At 35.6% G+C, this 23,617-nt stretch overlaps 1 protein-coding gene across 2 annotated transcripts in view; it reads right to left on the bottom strand.

Moving 5' to 3' along the window:
- The window catches only part of LOC106880194 (protein unc-13 homolog A-like), a 143,151-nt gene that overhangs the window by 26,653 nt on the left and 92,881 nt on the right, over positions 1–23,617 (bottom strand). For both annotated transcript variants that reach the window (XM_089339547.1, XM_089339546.1), the window contains exon 3: positions 11,996–12,095. In XM_089339547.1, the coding sequence (XP_089195673.1) occupies positions 11,996–12,095 (100 nt within the window). The remainder of the gene's footprint in view (positions 1–11,995; positions 12,096–23,617) is intronic.

Here is a 23,617-nt window from a genome sequence, read left to right as displayed (position 1 = left end):
GATGCCAACCACATAACCAAGTGTACTGGGTACTTTTTACATATGTATATATGAATATATACTGTTGTGTCTGGGAAGAGTCATTTTCTTTTTGTGCCTTATAATTTAGCACACTCACTGGTAAAATTTGATTTTTCCACAAAATATTTTTTTTTTTTCTATTCATGGGTGTTTGCCTTATTTGAGAGTGCACCTTATAAACCAGCAAATATAGAAAATACACTCTCCACGCCTATAATTGCTAGTCCAGCATCCTTCCTTTAAATATTCATATATATTTATATATATGTATAAGTACATACATATTTGTAGGGTAACAAGGCAACCAATGCTTTCAGGTGAAGAGATCTTCACAATTGTTCAATTGTACCACATAGAAGCGTTGATATTTGTGTCTGTTTTGAATGAGAATATGAGAACGAGAACAAAATGGAAGGCCTGATATTAGTGTATACATACATACATATATACATACACACATATACATACACACACGAATACATGCATATATATATATATATATATATATGTATATATATATATGTATATATATATATATGTATATATATATATATGTATATATATATATGATAGAACATTCATCACAGTAAACTATAGCAACATAAATTAACACGTTCGAATCTACAGAAATGGAAATGTCTAAAATATTCTTTAATGGAAACTTGATATATTTCTTTGCTCTTAGCAACACCAAAACGCAGGAACAGCAAACATTACAAGGAAGAGATCAGGACTGCAAACTCTCTTAATAATATACAACATACACCATTAAAAACCAAACACTTGTCAGGTTTAATAACATCTTGTAGAAACCCATCATATTACTTTTCACTTCTGAGACTTCTTCACAAAAACTGTTTCCATTACACAACTAAATAACAAAAGATGATTTAATGTGTTCCATTTACTTATGCTTAACAAAGCTCAAGTTTAGAATGGTTATGTTAGCATTAACATCATTAATGCAGTGAACCTAAAATAAAACAATAAACCAGATGTAATTCTGTTCTGCAATGCTTGTATGGGTTAGACAGAATTCACTGAAGCAGATTTTAATACAGATGTCCAACCTGTTGCCACTCCTCACCTTATTTATTTATTTATGCACCCTTTTCAAGCCTATCCAGGCTCATGGGCCCGGTTTCCCGGTTTCTATGGCGAACGTGTTCCCCACCAGCTGGACGGTACACCAGTCCATCACAGCATTACTCAAGAAACAGGAAGAAAGAGTGAAAGCTGGGGCGAAAGAGTACAATAGGGGTCACCACCACTCCCTGCCGGAGCCTCATGGAGCTTTTAGGTGCTTTCGCTCAATAAACACACACAACGCCCGGTCTGGGAATCGAAACCGTGATCCTCTGATCGCGAGTCCACTGCCCTAACCACTGGGACATTGCGCCTCCTCACCTGTTTTCAACTAATTTTCTAGGAGTAAGGTGGTGAATGGCATGAATCATTAGCCCACCAGGCAAAAAATTCTTAGCAACATTTCGTACATCTTTACATTCTGAGTTCAAATTCTGCTGAGGTCGACTTTACCTTTCATCCTTTTGGGATTGATAAAATAAGTACCAGTTCAATACTGGGGTTGATTTAATCGATCTACTCCTCCTGCAAAATTGCTGGACTTGCGCTAAAACTTGAAAGCAATATTTCTCTATGACTGAACAGGTTCTAAAGCAGTGCTTCTTAAACTATGGGTCACGACCCCAAATGGGACTGCAAAGAGAAATGCTGGGGGGGGGGGGAGCAATTAAATTCAAATAGTTTCAATGAGAGAGAGAGAGAGAGAGAGAGAGAAAGGAAGAGAGAGAAAGAGAGAGAGAATGGAAGAGAGAGAAAGAGAGAGAGACAGAGAGAGAGGAAGAGAGAGAAAGAGAGAGAGAGAGAGACAGAAAAATGCACCAGGACTTTGGCTCCAGTCTATTCACCACAGCAGAGCTGAATAACAGGAACAACATGTAACGAAGTGCCTTCTTCAGGACCATGATGCACTGCTCAGTCTAGGAATTGAATCCACAAACTTTTGACAGTACGTCAAGAACCCAAACCATTAGGCCACGCACTCTCACTTCACATCAGATAAAGCACTCCAATCATCATCGTCATCATCATCATCATCACCATCGTCATCATCATCATCATCATCATCACCATCGTCATCATCATCATCATCGTCATCAACATTTAACGTCTGTTTTCCATGCTGGCATAGGTTGGACAGCTGGAAAGGAGCAGGCAAGGCCAGAGGCCACATCGGGTCCCATAGTCTGTTTCAGCTCAGTTTCCACATCTGGATGCCCTTACTAATGCCAACCACTTTATGATCAATGTGATAAACTAAAGGACCTCAACTACGGTGCCATTGCATCGCCTAAGTGAGATAACCAAACCAATAAAAAAAGAAATAGACAAAGTCTGCTCTGAATTGATCAGTCGGGTAATTCCATCGCATGAATAATTCAACTCTTTGATTTATAATTTTCTCCTGCTACTATTTTAAAGTACATTGTAATTCCAATAAATTTATGACACTTGAGTTGTTTATAAATTAATAAATTAACAAAATAAATTACACTTTAACTGAAAATTAAATTAACAACTTAGGTTGCGTCTTCTTAACACCTTAGTAAAAACAATTAATGCAACTTGGCACACTTGCATATTTCAAACTAATTTTAGCCAGCTATTGACTTTTTCTTAAGCTATAAAACACGGTAACAAGTGGAATGGAGTTTAGATGATTCGTGGACTCTGACAAAATATGGTTCATATTCCAGGAGATAACTTTGTTTTCCCGTAGTATAAATGGACTGTCAAATTCCCAAACCACAAAGAAACATTCTTATTTGTAGCACGTTGTCCGCCCCCATTTAACATGCTATAAATAGGAATGTTTCTTCGTGGTTTGGGGATTTGACATCTCTTTTCAGCATGTAAGGAGACCATTTAGTGGTCTTCCTCATTGTGTATAATTTTACACACACGTATGTATATATATACATATATATATATACACACACACACACACACACACACACATGGATGAATGTTTGTGTGTATGCATGTTTAATATCAAAAGACATCCACATTGGTGACAAAATTGCTGATAAACAGGTGCATATTTTGTGATATTTATTCTGCCCTTGTTGTACAGACACTCTCTTGTCACTGTCACCATTGGAAATACGGTGAACCAGTCATTGATCTATGTGAAACCTATAATCAAAAATATATCAACTATTTGCAAAATTATGGTACAAAATACCTTTGTTGTATTTCTTAAGGGGCCGTAACTAAATACCACAAGGTATTTTCTCTCCCGTCCTACTGATTCTGCTACTTACCCACTACTTCTTCTGGTACTTATTTTATTGACCTTGGATGAATGAAAGGTAAAGCAGACCTCGGCAGAATTTGAACTCAGAACATAGCAACTGCCGAAATACCGCTAAGCATTTTGTCCAGCATGCTAATGATTCTGTCAGCTTGCCACCTTAATATAATAATAACAATGATAATAATAATAATCTTCACCATCATTCTACATTCTTTGAGATTATCCAAGCAATTAAAAGAATAAAAGACCTCCACTAGCCTTCAATGTGTCTAAGGTTAAAGAATGATAAGGGAAGTAACTCTAATAAGGTCAGATGATGTATCTCACATTTTCTTATAAAACTCTCAAGAGTGTTTTTTTTTTCTTCTTTCGTCTTTATTCACATAGTATCAAGAACACATACAAACACACACTAAAACACATATATTGGGTATGTTCATTAAGATACATAGGAAAATTAGATCGACAACACTTGTAATAAATCTGAAACATGAAGCAATGTGCAACAGTTTTAATTAACTACTTGTTTACCAGCATTTTTGCTTTGTTTTTCTTTTCTCTCTTTTTTTTCTTTTTGCTTCTTCTTGTTCTTCTTCTTGTTCTTCTTGTTTGTGCAGATGCTCAAAGGCAGCACCAACAGCATAAAACATTTTATTTTATTTCGTTTCTTGTTAGGAAAAGAAAAGACATATTCTACGATATAATTTAAGAAGTAATTGCAGTGAAATGACAGATGAGATAAAGTATGTATTAAAATGTGTTTGGTGGTGTACCAACTGAATAAAACAGAATGTATACCAAGAGAATATTGGAATTTTTCTTGATATTTTTGTAGCTGTTGTTGTTCTTTTCTTTTCAATTCGTCACGTACTAAGCTGAATGGTACGACAAATATAAATGGTAAACTGGTAATAAATAGCAAAAATAGTGAAACTAGTGGAAATGATGAAACAAGTATCCATGGTACAAGCGACATAAATTTTAAATGGCATAAAAGACTTAGAGCGGTGATGGTGATGGCAAATTTTGCATCAAGATATCACGAGGAAGAGTGGCTGCCTACATGTGGAGTTGAGGCAGTGACGGACGGTACCATTCAGGGCCTGTCATTCCCATCTCTTCCCCATCACTGCAGAGTTTTTCTTCCAGCCTGCGTTTAGGAGTTTGAACGTGAGAGTCAGTCTTCACGATCAGATCCCATACTTTAGACTTGGGGGTCTTAACAAACGGACTAATACACGTGTTTTAGCATGTGTGTGTGTGTGTGTGTGTGATTGATACTATGCAAAGAAAAACGAAAGGAAAAAATAGTGCTCTTAAGAATTATATAAGAAACTGTGAAACAATCGCACTATTGTAAATTCAAAGCTACGAGAGAATGCAGGATTGATTCAAAACAACATGAATAAAGAAGCATTACATTTGACAGAGAAACCTGAATGCTAAAGGGTTGAATGTCGACAATGATGATGATGATGACGATGGTGTTGGTAATGATGATGATGATGTTGATGATGACGATGGTGGTGATAATGTTGACGATGATAACTGTTGGGGAGGGATTTCAGGAGTCAGTCAATGTCAAGCATGTATCTGTACATGTTTTACATGTTTGTGTAGGCCTAGGCAACTTTTATTTAATTTTTTTTTTTTTTTTTAAAGAAAAACTAGGTGCAGGCGTGGGTGCATGGTAAGAAGCTTGCTTTCCAATCACATGGTTCTGGGTTCAGTCCTACTGTGTGGCATCCTGGGCAGGTGTCTTCTACAATAGCCTTGGGATAACCAAAACTTTCATTAGTAGATTCGGTAGACGGGGACTGAAAGAAGCCTACTGTGTGTGTGTGTGTGTGTGTGTGTGTGTGTGTGTGTATATATTATGTGTGTGTATGGCTTTGTGTCTGTTTGTCCCTCCACCACCACTTGACAACAAGTGGTGGTGCAGCCTCCTGGCTTCCCAGACCCCAGTCGAACCGTCCAACCTATGCCAGCATGGAAAACGGACGTTAAACAATGATGATGGTATATATATATATATATATATATATATATATATATATTATATATGTATATATATATATATATATATATATATATATGCATGTATGTTACATATGGTAATAATGTATAAGTGATATAATTAGCATAAATGGCATAAGTAGTATAAATCAAAGAACTGTTATAAATGGTATGACAACTTTCCTTTGATGGTGTTACTAAAGAAATTAAAAAACCAAAAAAAAACAAAAAAACAAAAGAAGTATAAAAGTTGATTGATACATGATTGGCGACTGACCAGAAAATCAGAGCTGTAACGATGGTAGGATGAAGGTTTGATTGATGCTTTTCTACTATTTTTAGTCCGCCATTTTCTTGTAATTCTGATGTTTACATTAGCTAATCTGAAGGAAGTACCATATAATAGTAATAGTGGTTGGTACTATAACACAGGCCATACAACGGTGTAGCATAACAACACTGTCACAACATAATACTGTAGGAGAGTTACTACTCAGCATTACAACACAATCTCCGTAACACATTCAGAATGCAGCTACTACATGAGACTGGCTATACTGTAGCCACATGACACATCCAAAATATAATCACAACGCAACACATTTGAAATAGAAGACTACCACACAACCAACACAAAACAATCACCACACAACACTAGAAAGCAACCAACACAATGCATTCATAACAATTACAACACTATCATATATCACAATATGGACAACATGTTCGAAATACAACACTACCACAAAATACAACACAATACGCACAACATATTTGAAAGGTAACAGCATCACACAACGCAACACATTTGAAATATAAACCGATCACACAACACAACACGTTTGATATACAACCTTACAACACAACACATTTGAAATAAAACCCTACCACACAACACAACACATTTGAAATGCAACATAACAGACACAACACATCTGAAATAGAACACTATCACACAAGTCACACAAAACAATCACCACACAGCACTACAACACATTTAAAACAATATCAACAAAGAACACTATACATTATCTACATTTGACAGATATTTGTCCTCATCTTATTTGTTATTAACACGTTTCAGCTGATATACCCTCCAGCCTTCATCAGGTGTCTTGGGGGAAATTTAGAACCTGGGTTCTCATTCCTAAGGTATTTTTCGATGTTATTATTAATATTATCATTATTATTATTATTATTATTATTATTATTATTATTATTCAGGTCACTGCCTGGAATCGAACTTGGAATCTTGGGGTTAGTAGCCCGTGCTCTTAACCACTACGCCATAATACTACAACACAAGCAACACAATAACTCATTTAAAAAAAAAATGCAGAAACGGTCATAATGCTGCACACAGCCCACGCAACATGACCAAAACATAATCACCACAACACTAAACTACAACCCACACAACACTGTGATAGTAGAAACTGGTAAAACAGTAACTGAAGAAAACAATGACAATAACAACAAAAAAAAACCCATTCATTGTAACAAATCAACAAAATTTCCTATTGAAAAGTATTTTTTAACAAGATAAATGTTGCAAAACACCGACCCTCAACCCCTTTCTCCGCTCTTAAGCCGAAAATCTTTAGTTATTTTGTCAGACAAATAAACAAAAATCATAATAAATTTTTTTTCTATAATGTACAACTCACTAGAAATAAACTGAACATTTTCCGTGTGTGTGTGTGTGTGTGTGTGTGTGTGTGTGTGTGAATTATAATGTTGTCTTTCTTTTACTTGTTGCAGTCATTAGACTGCAGCCATGCTGAGGTACTACTGTCTTGAAGAATTCTAGTCAAAAAAATCAACTGCAGTGCTTGTTTAGTTTAAAACCCAGTGCTTATAATATCAGTCTCTTTTGCTGAACTGCTAAGCTACAGGGATGTAAACATGCCAACATCAGTCGGAAAGCAGTGGTGGACACACACACACACACACACACATATATATATATATATATATATACACACACATATCCACACATACATCCATGCAACTGGCTTCTTTCAATTTCTGTCAATCAAATCCACTCAAGACTTTGTTCAACTGAAGGTTTTGTAAGGGATTATAATGTTATCCATGTTTAAGAAACTCCCATATTTTTTAAACCTAATTTTTAACAATAAAGGGTTCCTTATGCACATTAAAATACGCTAAGTGTGATTCCATCATTTAATGTCTGCTTTCCATGCTGGCATGGGTTAAGCCAGTGTGGGCTGCACCAGGTTACAGTCTGGTCTGACAAGGTTCCTACGGTTGGATGCCCTTCCTAATGCCAACCACTCTGAGAGTGCAGTGGGTGCATTTTACCTGCCACCGGCATGGGTACCATTGATCTGACACTGGCATCGGCCTCAACTATGATCTCACTTGGCTTAACAGGTCAACACAAGCACGGTATATCACCAAGGGTCTTGATAACTTTCACTGCCTCCATGAGGCTCAACACTCGAATGGTGCTTTCTATGTGCCACCGGCACGGGTGCCAGCCAGACGGCACTGGCATCAGCCACAACTACAATTTCACTCAGTTCAACAGGTCTTCAGGTCTAATAGTGGATATTTTAAAGAGCAAGAAAGAGAGAGAAAGAGGGAGAGAGAGAGTGTGTGTATGCATGCGTGTGTACGTGTTATATATGTGTGTGTGTGTGTGTGTATGTAGTATATGTGTATGTGTGTGTGTGTATATGTATTTATAAAAAAGAAGTTTGAAAATAACAATATATAAAAAATAAAATTTTAATTTATAATTTTGTCAGAGATATCTTTAACATGTTTCGGTTCTTGAAAAAACGAACCTTATCAAAAAAATGTAATTAAATGAAAAGTTCATAATTGTTCCTTAGTGGTGTCAACAGTCCACGTGGGAGCATTTTTTGTTGGTTGTAGTAGTGACCGTGTTGGTATATATAAGTCAGTAAATAGTGGGGTTGTGTTAACTGCACGTGGAGAAATAATAGGAAAATGAAAAATAATAATAAGGCAGAATGCTAAACTGGAAGCATATTTTAATAAAGATTTCTAACCGGCTTTCTTTGCATACCAAATTTTCAAGAAGAGGGAGAATGAAAATGTTTTTTACAAAGAAGTACAAAATGAAGAAAATAATATATAAAAAAATAAATATACCAATACATTATATTGTCTTTGAGCTTTTGAAGTTCAATGGTAATCCATGTATATAATGGTTGGAAAAATAAGGATGCATGAGAATGGAGAGTTGTGTTAGGTTTGAGAAAAGTGGCTAAAAGTTTGTGTTAAGCAGGAAGTGTGGTGTCAAAACAGGAAGTGTGTGTAAGGGGAGACAAATCTTTTTAGTTGGAGTTATGAACTCCAACTAAAAGTTTTGTCTCCCCTTACACACACTTCCTGTTTTGACACCACACTTCCTGCTTAACACAAACTTTTAGCTCCTTTTTTTAAACCTAACACAACTCTCCATTCTCATGCATCCTTATTTTTCCAACCATTATATACATGGATTACCATTGAACTTCAAAAGCTCAAAGACAATATAATGTATTGGTATATTTATTTTTTTATATATTATTTTTTTTATATATTATTTTCTTCATTTTGTACTTTAAAAAAAACATTTTCATTCTCCCTCTTCTTGAAAATTTGCTTCACAATGAAAGCCGGTTAGAAATCTTTATTAAAATATGCTTCCAGTTTAGCATTCTGCCTTATTATTATTTTTCATTTTCCTACATATATATATATATATATATATATATATATATTGTGTGTGTGTGTGTGTGTGTTTTCATTTTCTGGGAAATAGATTTTTGAAAAATTAGCAATAAATTCAAATTTGAAATGCTGTAATTTATTACCTTGCTAATAACTCTATATTATATTATATAACAGAAAGAGAGAGAGAGAGAGAGAGAGAGAGAGAGAGACTATAATAAAAAGAGAAAAAAATGTTTTAATAATGCACCAAGATGCCCGTTAAAAATCACATTTAGTGATTGCTTTTTAAGAAAAACAAAAAAATGCCAAGACTACCGGAAAATGTAAAAGAATAAATTCAATTTATTTCTTATTTCTAATTTAGGATATAAGGGAAAAATAGACTCTGAGTAGAGGTGTGTTGCACTAAAAAAGCAAAATAATAATAATTTGATCGGTATTGATTAGTGACACCTGATTATTGAGCATATATTATATCAACATTTTCTTCCCAGTATTTTTTTGAGTATTGCGTTTATTATAGATTGCATACACCTGAACAAAATTGCAGAAGACCTGACCTAAATCAATCTAAGCACCAAAGTCATGAAATATAAAATTTCTTGTATCAAATTCTTTTTTTTTTCCTTTCTTCAGCTGAAATTAGGTCAATTGATCTGATATAACACCTTGTTTACAAAAGATGATGGCTAATGCTAACAGAGAACGGATAACTCTACACACACGTGCACACACACACACACACACACACACACACACATGTATACATACATGTAAACATATACATGTCTACATATATGTGTGTGTGTGTGTATATATATGCATGTGTGTATGTCTATATGTATAAATATATATATGTGTGTAGAAAGAGAGGGGGAGGGGGTAATAGACATTCTTTCATCTTTTACTTGTTTCGGTCATTAGACTATGGCCATGCTGGGGCAACGCCTTGAAGCATCTTTTAGTGGAAGAAAAAGGATACAGTTGATGGAATTCATTTTCTTTATATTACTGGTATCAGTCTGTCAGTCCCAGGAAGGATGAAAAGTAAGTTGACCCCTACACCCAGGGATATCAGAATATAAAGCATAAAAATGACCTGAAGTGGACACTGCCATCTTCCACCCTCATATCAACAAATATAAGCAGCTTGATAATTTGAGCTAAAAAGTGGTCAGACCTTGGAGATAACATGTGAAAGGGGTCGCTAGAGAGACGTAATTATGTATGATGACATCAGAGATGAAGATATAATGAGAGAGGATTGTTGTGGTGTGAGAGAAACAGAATTTGAGACAAAGAGAGAGAGAGAGAGAGAGAGAGAGAGAAAGAGATAGAGAGCAATCAAGGGGTGTCCATGTACAACAGATGAAAAGGAAAAGAAAGATGCTGAAGGTAAGAGAGGAGAAGGTTTACCTAAATGGAATTGATCATTTTAGAAATATCAAACGGTGATAACTGACCAATCATGGCACAGGTAAAAGCCAAGTTTAAAAAACACACACAAAAAAAGAAAAAAAAAACTGAATGGAGTGAAGGATTAACAAAAAAATTGTGAGTCCAAACGTGGGGAAATGTGTTTTATAAGTACACATTTATTATCATTAGTTTGTGGCAGGAAACGGTTAATGTTAACAAGAACCTAGCAAATAAATAACTGGAAGTATTAATTAATAGTAAATTAGAATAAAGTAGAATAAATAATTGTCATGTTGCAGCCAAGGTCTTTTTTTTAATGAGAATGTTGTAGACTGTATATTTATTTATGTGGTAGATACCTTAATGATTGCATACTGTAGCCAAGGTCTGTTTAAATGAGAATAAAAAGTGTATATATATATATATATATTTATGTGGTAGGTATTTTAAATGGTGATACATTCAGATTCTTAAGTATCTATGAGTGAAAAACGAAAGACAGAGGAGAATAAAACTAATTATCTATTTCAAGAAGTCAGAGTGTTTGGTTGCAAGAACAGGGTATCCAATAGCTGCAGAAGAATTTATACTACTAATGATTTTGTTAAAAAGTGGCTGAGATAATACAGTTAAAGGGACAATTTCAATTTCTAGTGGCCAGACTAAAAAAAACAAAGGAAACAAGGATATCATCATCATTGTTTTAATGCCCACTTTTGCAAGCTTCTATGATGGGCCAGACAGAATTCACTGATGTAAATTTTCAACAGCAAGATGCTCTTCCTGTCTCCGACCCTCCAATGATTCCAAGTAAGGTAATACTTCCTCTTTGCCATATATGTTTCCTTGAAAGACTTGAAACCAGCAACACCACATGTATGAAAGGGACACTCGCTTTCGACAATCATGCAACATCAAGACAAAGAGGTGCAAACACACATATACTAACTCTCTCTTTCTTTCTCTTTCTCTCTCTCTACACACACACATATATATATATACATGCAGGGTGCAATGGGTAAATCATCGCCATTTCATATTTTCAATTTCATGCATGTGCATCGTTTGTTTTTGATTTTGTCGCCTACACAGTATAGTAGGGTCAGTTGGGCACTGTCTGTGAGAAAAACAACACCAGTTGAGAACCATCGCTCTAGACTTCGATAAAAATTAATCATTAACACAAATAATTAATTTTCATTACAAGTGTAGTTTTAATTGATTAAATATTCACTGCTTTTTTGCATGCCGTTACAGCACATATGGTATCTCTCACAAAAAGACATGTTTTCTTTGCTTGTTTTTTAAATGTTTTGTTTATTCTTTGTTGCTTCTTTATTCCACACGTGGCAATTCTTAGAAACGAAGCAGTTTTATATCTCCCCTTTTCTTCTCTTTTTTTTTCCCAATTTTTTTTTTTTTTTCCCTTTCTGTCTGAATCTTCATTTCCACTGAGAGAAAGAAAATATATACGAAATCAATACTTACAACATGAAATCTTGCTCCCAGCTAGGATTATTTCCTTTAACTTGAATTGTCGTCGATTTCACATTTTGAAGTTTCAGTGTCACATAAGTGTTATATCTCTCTGGAAAGAAATAAAAACAAATAAATATACATGAATAACGGACAGAGTCAACATCCACTGACAAGGCTGCAAAAGCAACGAAAATTTTGGAAGAAAATATATAAATGATAAAAGAGTAGAAATCGAACCAGTGAGTGTGTTAGAAGAATAAAGCATTAAGACCAATATGACCCTCCCTAGACACAACATAAATATTTCATTAAGAAAATACAGAAACTAAAATTTCTAAAAGCGGATTTAGTAAATGACTGAGATAAATCAGTCATATGATTGTTCAGCATCTGTTTTGCAAACTGACAAGGGTTAAATAGAAACATACTTGAGACGGGAGTTTTACGGCTGGATGCTCTTCATGTCATTAACCCTTCCACACAAATATCCAGCTCTATAGAAGCATAGTTCTACCTACAAACAGCTCTCTATGTGAGTGAGACATGGAAGAATGATTACAGTTAAGTTCACTGCTATCAATTCCCCATGAGGAAAATTCACCAAGAAAACATATCCATAGTATCTCTCGCCATTAATAGTTAAAAACTATTTTACTGTAAAAAAAAAAAATGGTGACTTGACGACGGTGAACTTTTCCTGTGGTAAATTGATGATGGTGAGTTTACTGGACATGGGAAAAACACTGTGAAAATCAACAGAAAACTGGACATGTTCTACTGAAGATGAATGAGAAGAATTCTGAGAATGTATTGGGAAGATCACTTAACCAATAACAACATTGTAAAGAGAGCCAACATATGAGGGGGGGTGCTGAAAATTTCCTGGTTTTGAGTGAAAGAAAATATAGGAAGATCAATTATGATTTTATTCCTCATCCTCCACTCTCAGATTCACACACTTATTGCAGAGATCCTTCAGGTTTTCTAAGCCCTGCAAAAGAACTCGGAAGGTTTGGCCTTCAACCAGGCCTGTCACAACACCCTTAAAGCAAGGAACTTTTCAACATCTTCCCATAAGACCACTGAGCAAAACCCTCAAAGAGTGAAGATTAAAACTAATGGTAAACTTACTCTGGCTACTAGAACAACCGTGTGTGTGTGTATATGTGTGTGTGTGTCTATATGTGTTTGTCCTCCCCACAACCACTTCCCAACTACTTTTGTTTTGTTTACCCCCCTGTAAAGTACCGAGGTCAATTTGTTCAACTAAAACAGTTCAAGACAATTGCCCCAGCATTGCCACAGTCCAATGGCTAGAAAGGTGAAGACAGCATCTCCAGCACTACATCATATCCTATGTCCTTCCTATATCTTAAGACAGTAGGGAGTGGTTGGATGAAAATTTGGCTGCTACTTCTAGCAAGTCAAATAGCCATGTGGCGGATGCAGAGGCTTCCTCCTTACCTCACGGCAGAACGCTTGCTTGGCGTAAAATCAAAATCAAACACATTGATGAACGATGAAGGAACGTGGCGAATAAATAAATAAATAAATAAATAAACAAATGAATGAGCGAATGGACAAATGTCTGGATAATCAGTAATTAAAAGATGCAGTAAATTAATTCAAAAGTGAAAGCAAATAAAACTAAAAATCCGAAAGACAAGTAATGAAACTTATCTGGCTGATTAGACAGACGTGAAGAGAGAAAAAGACTGCAAACGTATAAATAGAGATGGAATGGCAGTAAGTTTTTTTGTATTTTATGTGGAATTGGTCGTGTCAGGAATGTGTTAATGACTGTGAATCATTCCTTGTCAAATGTCAAATGTTTCTGCATTTTTTTTTTTTTGATTATTTTGTTTGTTTGTTTGTTGGTTTCTTGGGGTGTTTTTGTTGTTGTTGTTGTTGTTGTTGTTGCTGACTGTCTTCTGAGAGTGAATGAGTGAACAAAGTGAATGAGAGAGAGAGAGAGAGGTAAAGAGAGAGAAAGAGAGAAAGAGAAAGAGAGAGAAAAAGAGAGAGAAAAAGTGAGAGAGAGAGAAAGATAGAGAGAAAGAGAGAAAGAGAGAGAGAAAGAAAGACAAAAAGAGAAAGAGAGAGAGAGAGCGGTAGAGGAGACAGAGAGAGAGAGAGAGAGAGAGAGCGGCAGAGAAGACAGAGAGAGAGACAAAGGTAGAGGTGGAGGAGAGAGAGAAAGGTGGAGGAGAGGGAGAGAGATGGAGAGGAAAATAGAGACATGGTGAGGGGAAGACAGGGAGATGGAGGGAGAGAGAGAGAGAGAGAGAGAGAGAGAGAGAGAGAAAGAGAGCATGTGCATGTTTGAGTGTATGTAATTGTGTCAGCAGATAAAATATTCTGATTTAAGCCTTACAGCTTAACGAATCAGCAAAGCAAGTACGACGGAGTACGTGCAACAAAAGAAGTCTTCGAGCAGTCACATGATCTGCAAGAAATAGCAATCGAATCTCACTCAATTTAAGTCATTAAAAAACGAGGACGGGGGGTGGGGGAGGAATTTGTAGTAATCATAAATGCACCGAATCAGACTTGATCTGAAGGTCAACAGTACCGGCTTGACCAGTGCTTCTTAACCACATGGTTCCAAGTTCAGTCCCACTGCATGGCACCTTGGTCAAGTGGCTTCTGCTATAGCCTCATGTCGACCAAAGCCTTGTGAGTGGATTTGGTAGATGGAGACTGAATGAAGCTTGTCATGTGTGTGAGTGTGTGTGTGTGTGTGTGCGTCTATGCGTGTATATATCTGTGTTGGTGTGTTTACATCCCTGTATCTTAGCAGTTCATCAAAAGAGACTGACAGAAAAAATACCAGGCTTAGAAAAAAAAAAGGAAATGGGGTTGATTTGTTTGACTAAAACCCTTCAAGGTGGTGCTCCAGCATGGCCACAGTTGAAATGACTGAAATGAGTGAAAAAGAATTTTTTAATCAGTGAGTTGGAGTGGAGGAGAAAGGAGCATAGTTTAAGGACAGAATGCAACCTGGACAGGATGCCAGTCCATCGCAGGGTTACTCACTTTTGCCAGCTGGGTGGACTGGAGTAATGTGTAACGAAGCATTTGGCTCAAGAACACAACACGTAGCCCGGTTCAGGGATCGAAACCACAATCTTGTGATCATGAGTCCAACAACCTAACCACCGAGCCATGCACCTAGACTGACGCATCATGAAATCTGGGTAACTGGCTTTATGAGTCCTGAGGCTCAAAGAAAAAAAAAGACACTGGAATAAGACTGTCATTTAGCCCCAGGTCAGATCCTTAATGAGGAGACCTATGATGAAATATGTTTCAGGACAGGTCATGCATTCATTTTCTCATCTCAGGCATTCTGTAAATAGGACTACATTATCCAACATCCGATATATTCTTTTCTACATATTTCATTAAAAGCTGACAGCAGGGTGTGTGTTTAATTTACCACAGGGTTGGTGTCAGTGGGGAAGGATCTGTTCTAGCAGGTTGATGCTCCACATAGAAGCTCTGGGGTTATGTTACTGAAAGGGTCAGAAGTTTTAACAGAAGGAAGTAGAAGGAAACCAGGCTAACAAAAGGCTTTGGCAGCTGCTTTTGCTGATAGATTTTTTATTAAGATTATATTATATAAAGCAGCAATGGAACAAAAGGATTGATTCACAGACATTTCGTTTCAGAAGCATTTGGTCAGGAATATAAATGCACAGTTGCTGTTTGCTTTTTGCAGTTAGAATAGAAAAAGATTAAAAAAAAAAAAAAACGAACAAACACAACTGATGAGTTTATTTGTTTGGTATGCCTTATAGGAATCATCATTTAAGAATATTGGTTGGTGTGTGTGTGTGTGTGTGTGTGTGTGTGTGTGTGTGTGTGTGTGTGTGTGACAGAGAAAGAGAAAGAAAGGAGGGATTTTTTTTTCTTTTTAATAGTGCAGTAGGAAAGAAAAAAAAGCCAAAATTATGAATCAATAAATATTGGTGGATTGTTACTTCTCAAACTATCCAAAAAAACATCATGATTCCTCTATTAATGTCTCCTACAGGAATGGTTTTGTGATGAAGAAAGTTTGCTTCATAATTATGTAGTTCCTGGTTTGATCCAACAGCACAGTGTTTCTCACTTGGGTAAGTCCCTTTCCTAATATAGCCTTGGGTCAAATTTGAGTGGAATTTGTCTGACGGAATGTGTATGGAAGCCAATAACACAAACACACACACGTTCAAGCATATATGCCAACATCATGTTATGCAGTGTTGCGTGTATGTTTATATGAATGCATTTAAGAATAAATAAGGGAAGGCACATGGCTTCATGGTCAGGAAATTCATTTCACAATTGTTAAGGCAGGGGTTCAATTCCTGGTGGCGTGTTGTCTCCTAGAACAAGACACTTTATTTGATGTGGCTACAGGCCACTCAGCTGGCAAAAGTGAGTAGTACCTGTAATTACAAAGGGCCAACCTTGTCACATCCTATGCGCCACTTGCACGTTAATTTCATGGGCAGGCTGTCCAGTTGATCTGATTAATTGGAACCCTCATCGTTCTAAGTGACAGAGAGCCAGTTTTTGGGGAGGGAAGGTAGGGGGGGTTATGAATAAATATATATGTCACAGAGCCTCCTCAAAACTAGACACCAATATCTAAGCCATGTCCAAACCTAATTAGGCTACATCATCATCATCATCATTGTTTAATGTCTGCTTTCCATACTGGCATGGGTGAGACTGCTCAACAGGTGCCTGCCAGGCAGAGCCCTGCACCAGACTTCTGTGACTGTTTGGCAGACTACCTATAAAGAAAAACCAAATAATAGTCATGTGACCAATCTCTGAAGGCAGCAAGCTGGCTGAAACGTTAGCACGCCAGGCAAAATGCTTAGCGGTATTTCGTCAGCCACTACGTTCTGAGTTCAAATTCCGCCGAGGTTGACTTTGCCTTTCATTCTTTCGGGATCGATAAATTAAGTACCAGTTACGCACTGGAGTCGATGTAATCGACTTAATCCGTTTGTCTGTCCTTGTTTGTCCCCTCTATGTTTAGCCCCTTGTGGGCAATAAAGAAATAAGAAACATTTGCCCAGCCTGTTCTCATCCTAGCAACTACACTTTCAGTACTCCCACCCCACTGCTAACTTGGTCTCCTTTGTAACAGGAGCTATTTGTTACTTCTAATGATCCACCTGACCATTTGAGGGATTATTGTCTGCATATTTTTAGTGCTTATTGTACCTGCACATTTGCCACACACAAAGACTATATTCTCCGTTAACCTTCCTTTGATAACACTGCACCTCTTACATGTTCAAAGCTTGCACTGGGTACAACTTATGGAGTTTCTACCAACACCTTTCTTACATATTGGACAGGGCTATATCCCAGAAGAGACAGTGTTTCCTATTTAAAACATAGAGTGTAATTTGAGGGAGAGCAGGATGAGGAAATATGTAAGAGTGGGTATTAAAGCAAAAAAAAAAAAAAAATATGTAGAATTCAGATGTAAGAAATTTTTAACAAATATATAATTTTTGTAATCCTTTCATATCAGAATTCTTATGAAATATATAATTTGGATTGTCAATTTAGAAATATTCTCTATAAAAAAAATCCTCTTATTTAGTTTTTCTTATCCAGAAAAAAAAAAATCTGTTTATTTTTTTATTTATGTTTTTATTTATTATTTTTTTTTTTCAGATTTTTAAAGCAATTTGAGGGAATTAGATGCTGTTTTCTAGCAGGCTAAGAGACCACGTAGAGGTGGACTTGCTGATGATAAAGTTACATGCGTAGGAGAGTTAGAGTCGAATACACAAGGAAACGTGCAAACCAATAAAAAAAAAGAACAAAAAAGGTTAAAAAAATAAGTAAAATTCATATATAAAAAATTTTTTAACAAATATATCATTTTTGTAAATCCTTTCATATCAAAAATTCTTATAAAATGTAATTTTGATTGTCGATTTAGAAATATTCTTTTTTGCAAAAAAAAGATAAAATAAAATTCTTTTACTTAGTTTTCTTAAACCAGAGAAACCTTTTTATTTATTTTTATTTTATTAATTTCTTTTTTTATTATTATTATTATTTTTTTTTTGCAGATTTCTAAAGCAACTTTCAGAATAACTGCGGAGCTAGGATCAAAAATAACAGATTTGCGAAGAAGATTCTTCTTCAATTCTTCAAACCAACGCAAAGAAGAAGCCTCAGAAATAACATTCTGCTGGAAAAAACTTCATAATTTAAAACTATTCAAGTTTTAGATAGAGGTTGAACAAAAAAAAAAAAAAATAAAAATAAAAATAATCCATGGTGTAAAGAAGACATGCAAATGTGGATTCTTTAGAAGAAAAGTACAGTTATGTGTAAAAACATCGACAGAATTTAAGTGGGTAACACGCCACAAGAGGTAACATGTTGGACTTGTAAATATTTAATGAGTGTAATGTATTTATTATGCTGGGCTTATAAAACTGAAACTTAACTTCATTGATTTATCTTCCCTTCAACATTACATTTTAAGAGGCATAAAAATGACTTATTGAACGGTTGTTATGAAAATGTTTTCTGTTACGAATAGGAACATTTTAAGAATGCATTAACGAAAGCATACACATGCACTTCAGAAGGCAACTGCAAACGAAATATGCATGCATGCATGCATGCATGTATGTATATGCATGCATGTATGTGTATATGCACATCTGTGTGAGTGTGTGTGTCCATGTGTATATATATATATATATATATATATATATGTGTGTGTGTATATTCATAAATATATACTTATGCATATATATATATATATATATATATAAGAATATATTCATGAATATGTGTGTGTATGCATATACATACATATATATGCATCCACACATCTATACACACACACACACGTATATATATATGAGAACATATACACCAGCTGTTGATAAGTAATAAGTTATGTTGTAGAAATGATTCTCAATTAAGTAACTTGCTGGCTGTCATAAAACTTTTAACCATGAGAATAAAATTGCAATAAAGTTGGAGATTTTAATGATTTGGCCTGCAGTAAGGGTCACTGCCCTTAGACCCTCACACTCCCTCGAAGTCAGCTGAGATTAGTGCAGTTGCCATTCTTAACCCTTTAAGATTTAAACTGGCCATACCCAGCTCAAAGGTTCTACATGTTCTAAGTCCTAACTAGCGAGATCCAGTCTCTCACTCCTACTCTATAATGTCATTCTAAAAATAAACAGTCACATCATTGAAATCCCAAAGCTAAGAGATAATGCATGATTAATTCAAAACAGTACAAAACCCAGAAGTATCAGAACCAGGTAGTGACCTATCTCTTTTGAGACATTTGCGGAGACTGAGCCACTAATGGTGAAGTTCTTGTCATCATTGGCAGCTTGCTTTACCGAACTCAAAATGCAAAGAGCTAGAACAAAACAAACTCAAACATCTTGCCCGATATTCTAATGGTTCCGCCATTGCAGAAACAGCACATAACAAAAAGTAGTCCTTAATTAAACTATGAAACTTTCTTAATGTTTGATAGCCATAACCAACTAGACATTAATCAGACAAACAGCAGTGTAACATTGTCACTTCATAGTTATGTTTTTTTTTCTTTTTATTATTCCAAGAAGAAAATAACATTGAAGCACATCTCAATAGCCACAAGAGAGTCAACATATTTAAGATATTATTCTAATAAATTAATGAATAAATGAATGATTAAATGAATGAATGAATGAATGAATGAATGAATGGAATTGGCTGGATAGAGAGATGTAGGTAGTTATATGCAAATATATTTATATAGATATGCATGCTTGTATGAATATATAAATCTATATATGTATGTATATATATATATATATGTATATAAACATATATATTTTGTTTTGGGATTTGGTTTGTAAGATTCTTTATGTGAGTTCGTGTGTTGAAGCATGTTCTGTTGTGTCTGGGGAGAGTCATTCTCTTTTGGTGCCTTATAATTTAACACACTCACTGGTAAAATTTCCACTTATTTCTTTTTTATTTTTCTAAAATATCCGTTGCGTCTTGCAACCTTTTCAATAGTTTTAGAGTCAAAATTATTAAAGAGAGAAAGAGAGAGTTAAAAAGATAAAGAGAGAGTGAAGGAGGGGAAGAGAGAGTTAAAGAGAGAAAGGGAGATAATACGTTTCGCAGGAGAGAGCTGAAGAGCTCAGCAAGTCCTCATCAGTGATATGCTCCCATGGGCATCCTGACAAAGATAACACAAGTGCCACTGATCCTGCCAAAGTCTTCAGTGACCAGCTATTTGGTGACCGCCTCCATGCAACATGAATGACAGGGATGGCTGCGTTGTGAGATCAAGTCAAACAAACCCAAACAAGCTCGACGAGTTGCTGCTGTTGACTGTAATTTCATACCAATATTTCTAAGTATTTACAGACATTTCGTAGGAGTATAGGTTAATATTGCAATATGTAAAATAATAAATCTACGGGGAATATGAAACTGTATAAATGTTCAATGGCTATTCATTGGTGCAATGACAGCATATTTACTAGATATATCAAAAAAAAAAAATAATAATAATAAATAAACAAACAAAAAAATAAAAAACAGTTCTTTCTCATCAATTATTCTCGGTATATAAATATTACAAAGAGAAAAGAAAATGTTATTAATATATTCTACGTTATTTCGTGTTTTATATGAATTCAATTATTAAACTGATTAGTAATGCAATTATTTAGCTGCTGTGAAGGCACGTGACTTAGTGGTTAGGGTTTCCAGCTCACAATCGTAAGGTCGTGAGTTCGATTCCTGGTGGCACATTGTGTCCTTGAGCAAGACACTTAATTTCATGTCACCCCAGTCCACTCAACAGGCAAAAATGAGTTGTACTGTATTTCAAAAAAGGGCCAGCCTTGTCATACTCTGTGTCACGCTGAATCTCTCTGTGAACTATATCAAGGGTACACTTGTCTGTGGAGTGCTCAGCCACTTCCATGTTTATTTCAGAAGCAGGCTGTTCCGTTGATTGGATCAACTGGAACCCTCGTCATCATAACTAATGGAGTGCCAGTGTGTAGCTGCTGGACTGGCAGAATCATTAGAGTATCAGACAAACCATCTTGTAGTATTTAGTTTCCACCCTTTACATTCTGAGTTCAAATCCCACCAGGATCAAGTGCATCTTTCATTCCTTATAAGTATCAGCTGATTAATGGTGCTGAATAAACAGACTGGCACTGGTGTCTGTCAGGCTTTTGAAGCATGAGACTAATAAGAGAGGATTCCAAGACATCACTGGTATGGTCATGTGATGTGCACAGATGAGGATGGCTGCATATGGAATAGTCAATCTTGTCACATACATAATGACTAAATCAACACAGGAGTAAATATTTAGAGCACTTTTATTTCCTAGAAATAGCAGCCAAGTTTCATTCAAATCACACTCTACTCTTTGATACATGCACAAACATACATACACACACACACACAGAAACGGGATGGTTGCAACTTGAGCACATTTGATCAAAGGTCTGCTTGATTAGGGAATGACAAATTGCACAATCAAATTTATAGGAAACCATTCCGATCACTAAAAAGATAAGTATCTAAAATGGTAAAATGGGAATATTTTGCAAAAATTCCTTTCTAGAAATTTTGGTTTGGAAATGATAAGCTTGTAGTATAAATGTGAACATAACCAATTTCTGGAAGTGCAAAGCGCCAACGAAAAGTATTTGATGGAGAACTATTGTCATTTACTTCAAAGACAGCTTTGTATCGTTCCTGAACAAAATGGATTAGAAGACAAATAATATTATTTATATGGTAGAAATGTAAACAATATTAATGAAAACCATTACAGTGATACCAAAAGAGGAACCTCAAGGAATTTTATGTAACAATTGATGTCTTTGATAGGATTCACGGAAAAGTCAGAACGTAGTAGTTTTGGAAATTAGTCTGGACAATGAATAAACTAGAGAAAATATCCGACAGCTATCTTTTCTAAAGTATGTATGAATGTTAAGCACTGGTGTGATATTTTTATGATAGTTCTTTGTAATGAAGGCCGTTTAATGGTAATGATGGGGTTAACAATGGTCTCTTAAAACAAAAGCTTTCAAGATAGTTACAAACAGGAGCGTAAATTCTGTTGTATAATACATTCTGGACTATGTAGGCTACCCATCATTGCCTTGGAGAATTTAATCAGGATAATCTACAAGAGATAGCAATAAGAGACGCAACAGAACTACGATCTGTGAAAATGGCAATTTGTAATTTTGTCAGAAACACTGTTCTTTGTTCTAGTCCAAAATAGATACCATAAGAGTAGTATCCCTCAAAGTGAGTTCTTATGAATTCCAGGGCTCTGTCAAAGAAATTCTGGGGTTCTGTAAGATAAGGTGTCTTTTAAAAACCTTCAGTAAAAACACATTTTATATATATATATAAAAAAAAGTATTAACTATTTTTGTATTATATATCTGCTTTTATCTTTTATCTCTTGCTTCTTTCAGTCACTGGACTGTGGCCATGCTGGGGCACGGCATTGAAGAGTTTTAGTTGAAGAAATTGATCCAAATACTTATATTTTTAAAGTCTGGTACTTACTCTATCAGTCTCTTTTGCTAAACCACTAAATCAGGAGAACATAAACAAACCAATGCCGGCTCTCACACAATGGTGGAGGACAAACATGGAGAAAGACACACACACACACATACAAAAACACGCACACACGTCGCTGTGTGGTAAGAAGCTTGCTTCCCAACTACATGATTCTAGTTTCAGTCCCTCTATGTGACACCTTGGACAAGTCACTTCTACTATAATGACAAGCCGACCAAAGCCTTGTGAGTTGATTTGGTAGATGGAAACTGAAAGAACCCCATTGCATATATATATATATATATATATATATATATATATATATATATATATATATATGCTTGTGTATATGTATTTATGTTTGTGTGTCTGTGTTTTCCCACCACCATCGCTTGACAACTGATATTGGTGTATTTATATCGCCGTAACTTAGCAATTCAGCAAAAGTCACCGATAGAATAAGTACTAGGCTTACAAAGAATAAGTCCTGGGGGTCGATTTCTTTGACTGAAACCCCTTTATGGCAGTGCTCCAGCATGGCCACAGTCAAATGACTAAAACAAGTAAAAGAATTAAGGAATACATGGTCATTCCAGTGTTGTTATTAAATGTCTACCAAAAAATGGCGTCGGTATTTTCTGCAAATCATGCTGCCTCAATAAACGTCTTTTATTTGTGTCAGTCATTTGATTGTGGCCATGCTGGAGCACCACCTTTAGTTGAGCAAATCGACCCCAGGACTTATTCTTTGTAAGCCTAGTACTTATTCTAACATTCTCTTTTGCTGAACCGTTAAGTTATGAGGACGTAAACACACCAGCATCAGTTGTCAAGCGATGTTGGGGGTACAAACACAGACACACAAACATATACACACACACACACACATACATATATATATATATACATACATATATATATATATATATATATATATATATAAATATATATATAAATATATATATATATATATACGATGGGCTTCTTTCAGTTTCCGTCTACCAAATCCACTCACAAGGCTTTGGT

The sequence above is a fragment of the Octopus bimaculoides genome, chromosome 22 (genome assembly GCF_046866305.1).
Source record: "Octopus bimaculoides isolate indiv1 chromosome 22, ASM4686630v1, whole genome shotgun sequence".
Taxonomy (NCBI): Eukaryota; Metazoa; Mollusca; class Cephalopoda; order Octopoda; family Octopodidae; genus Octopus; species Octopus bimaculoides.
Note: the sequence above shows the minus strand (reverse complement) of the source record. Positions and strands in the feature narration are given on the sequence as shown.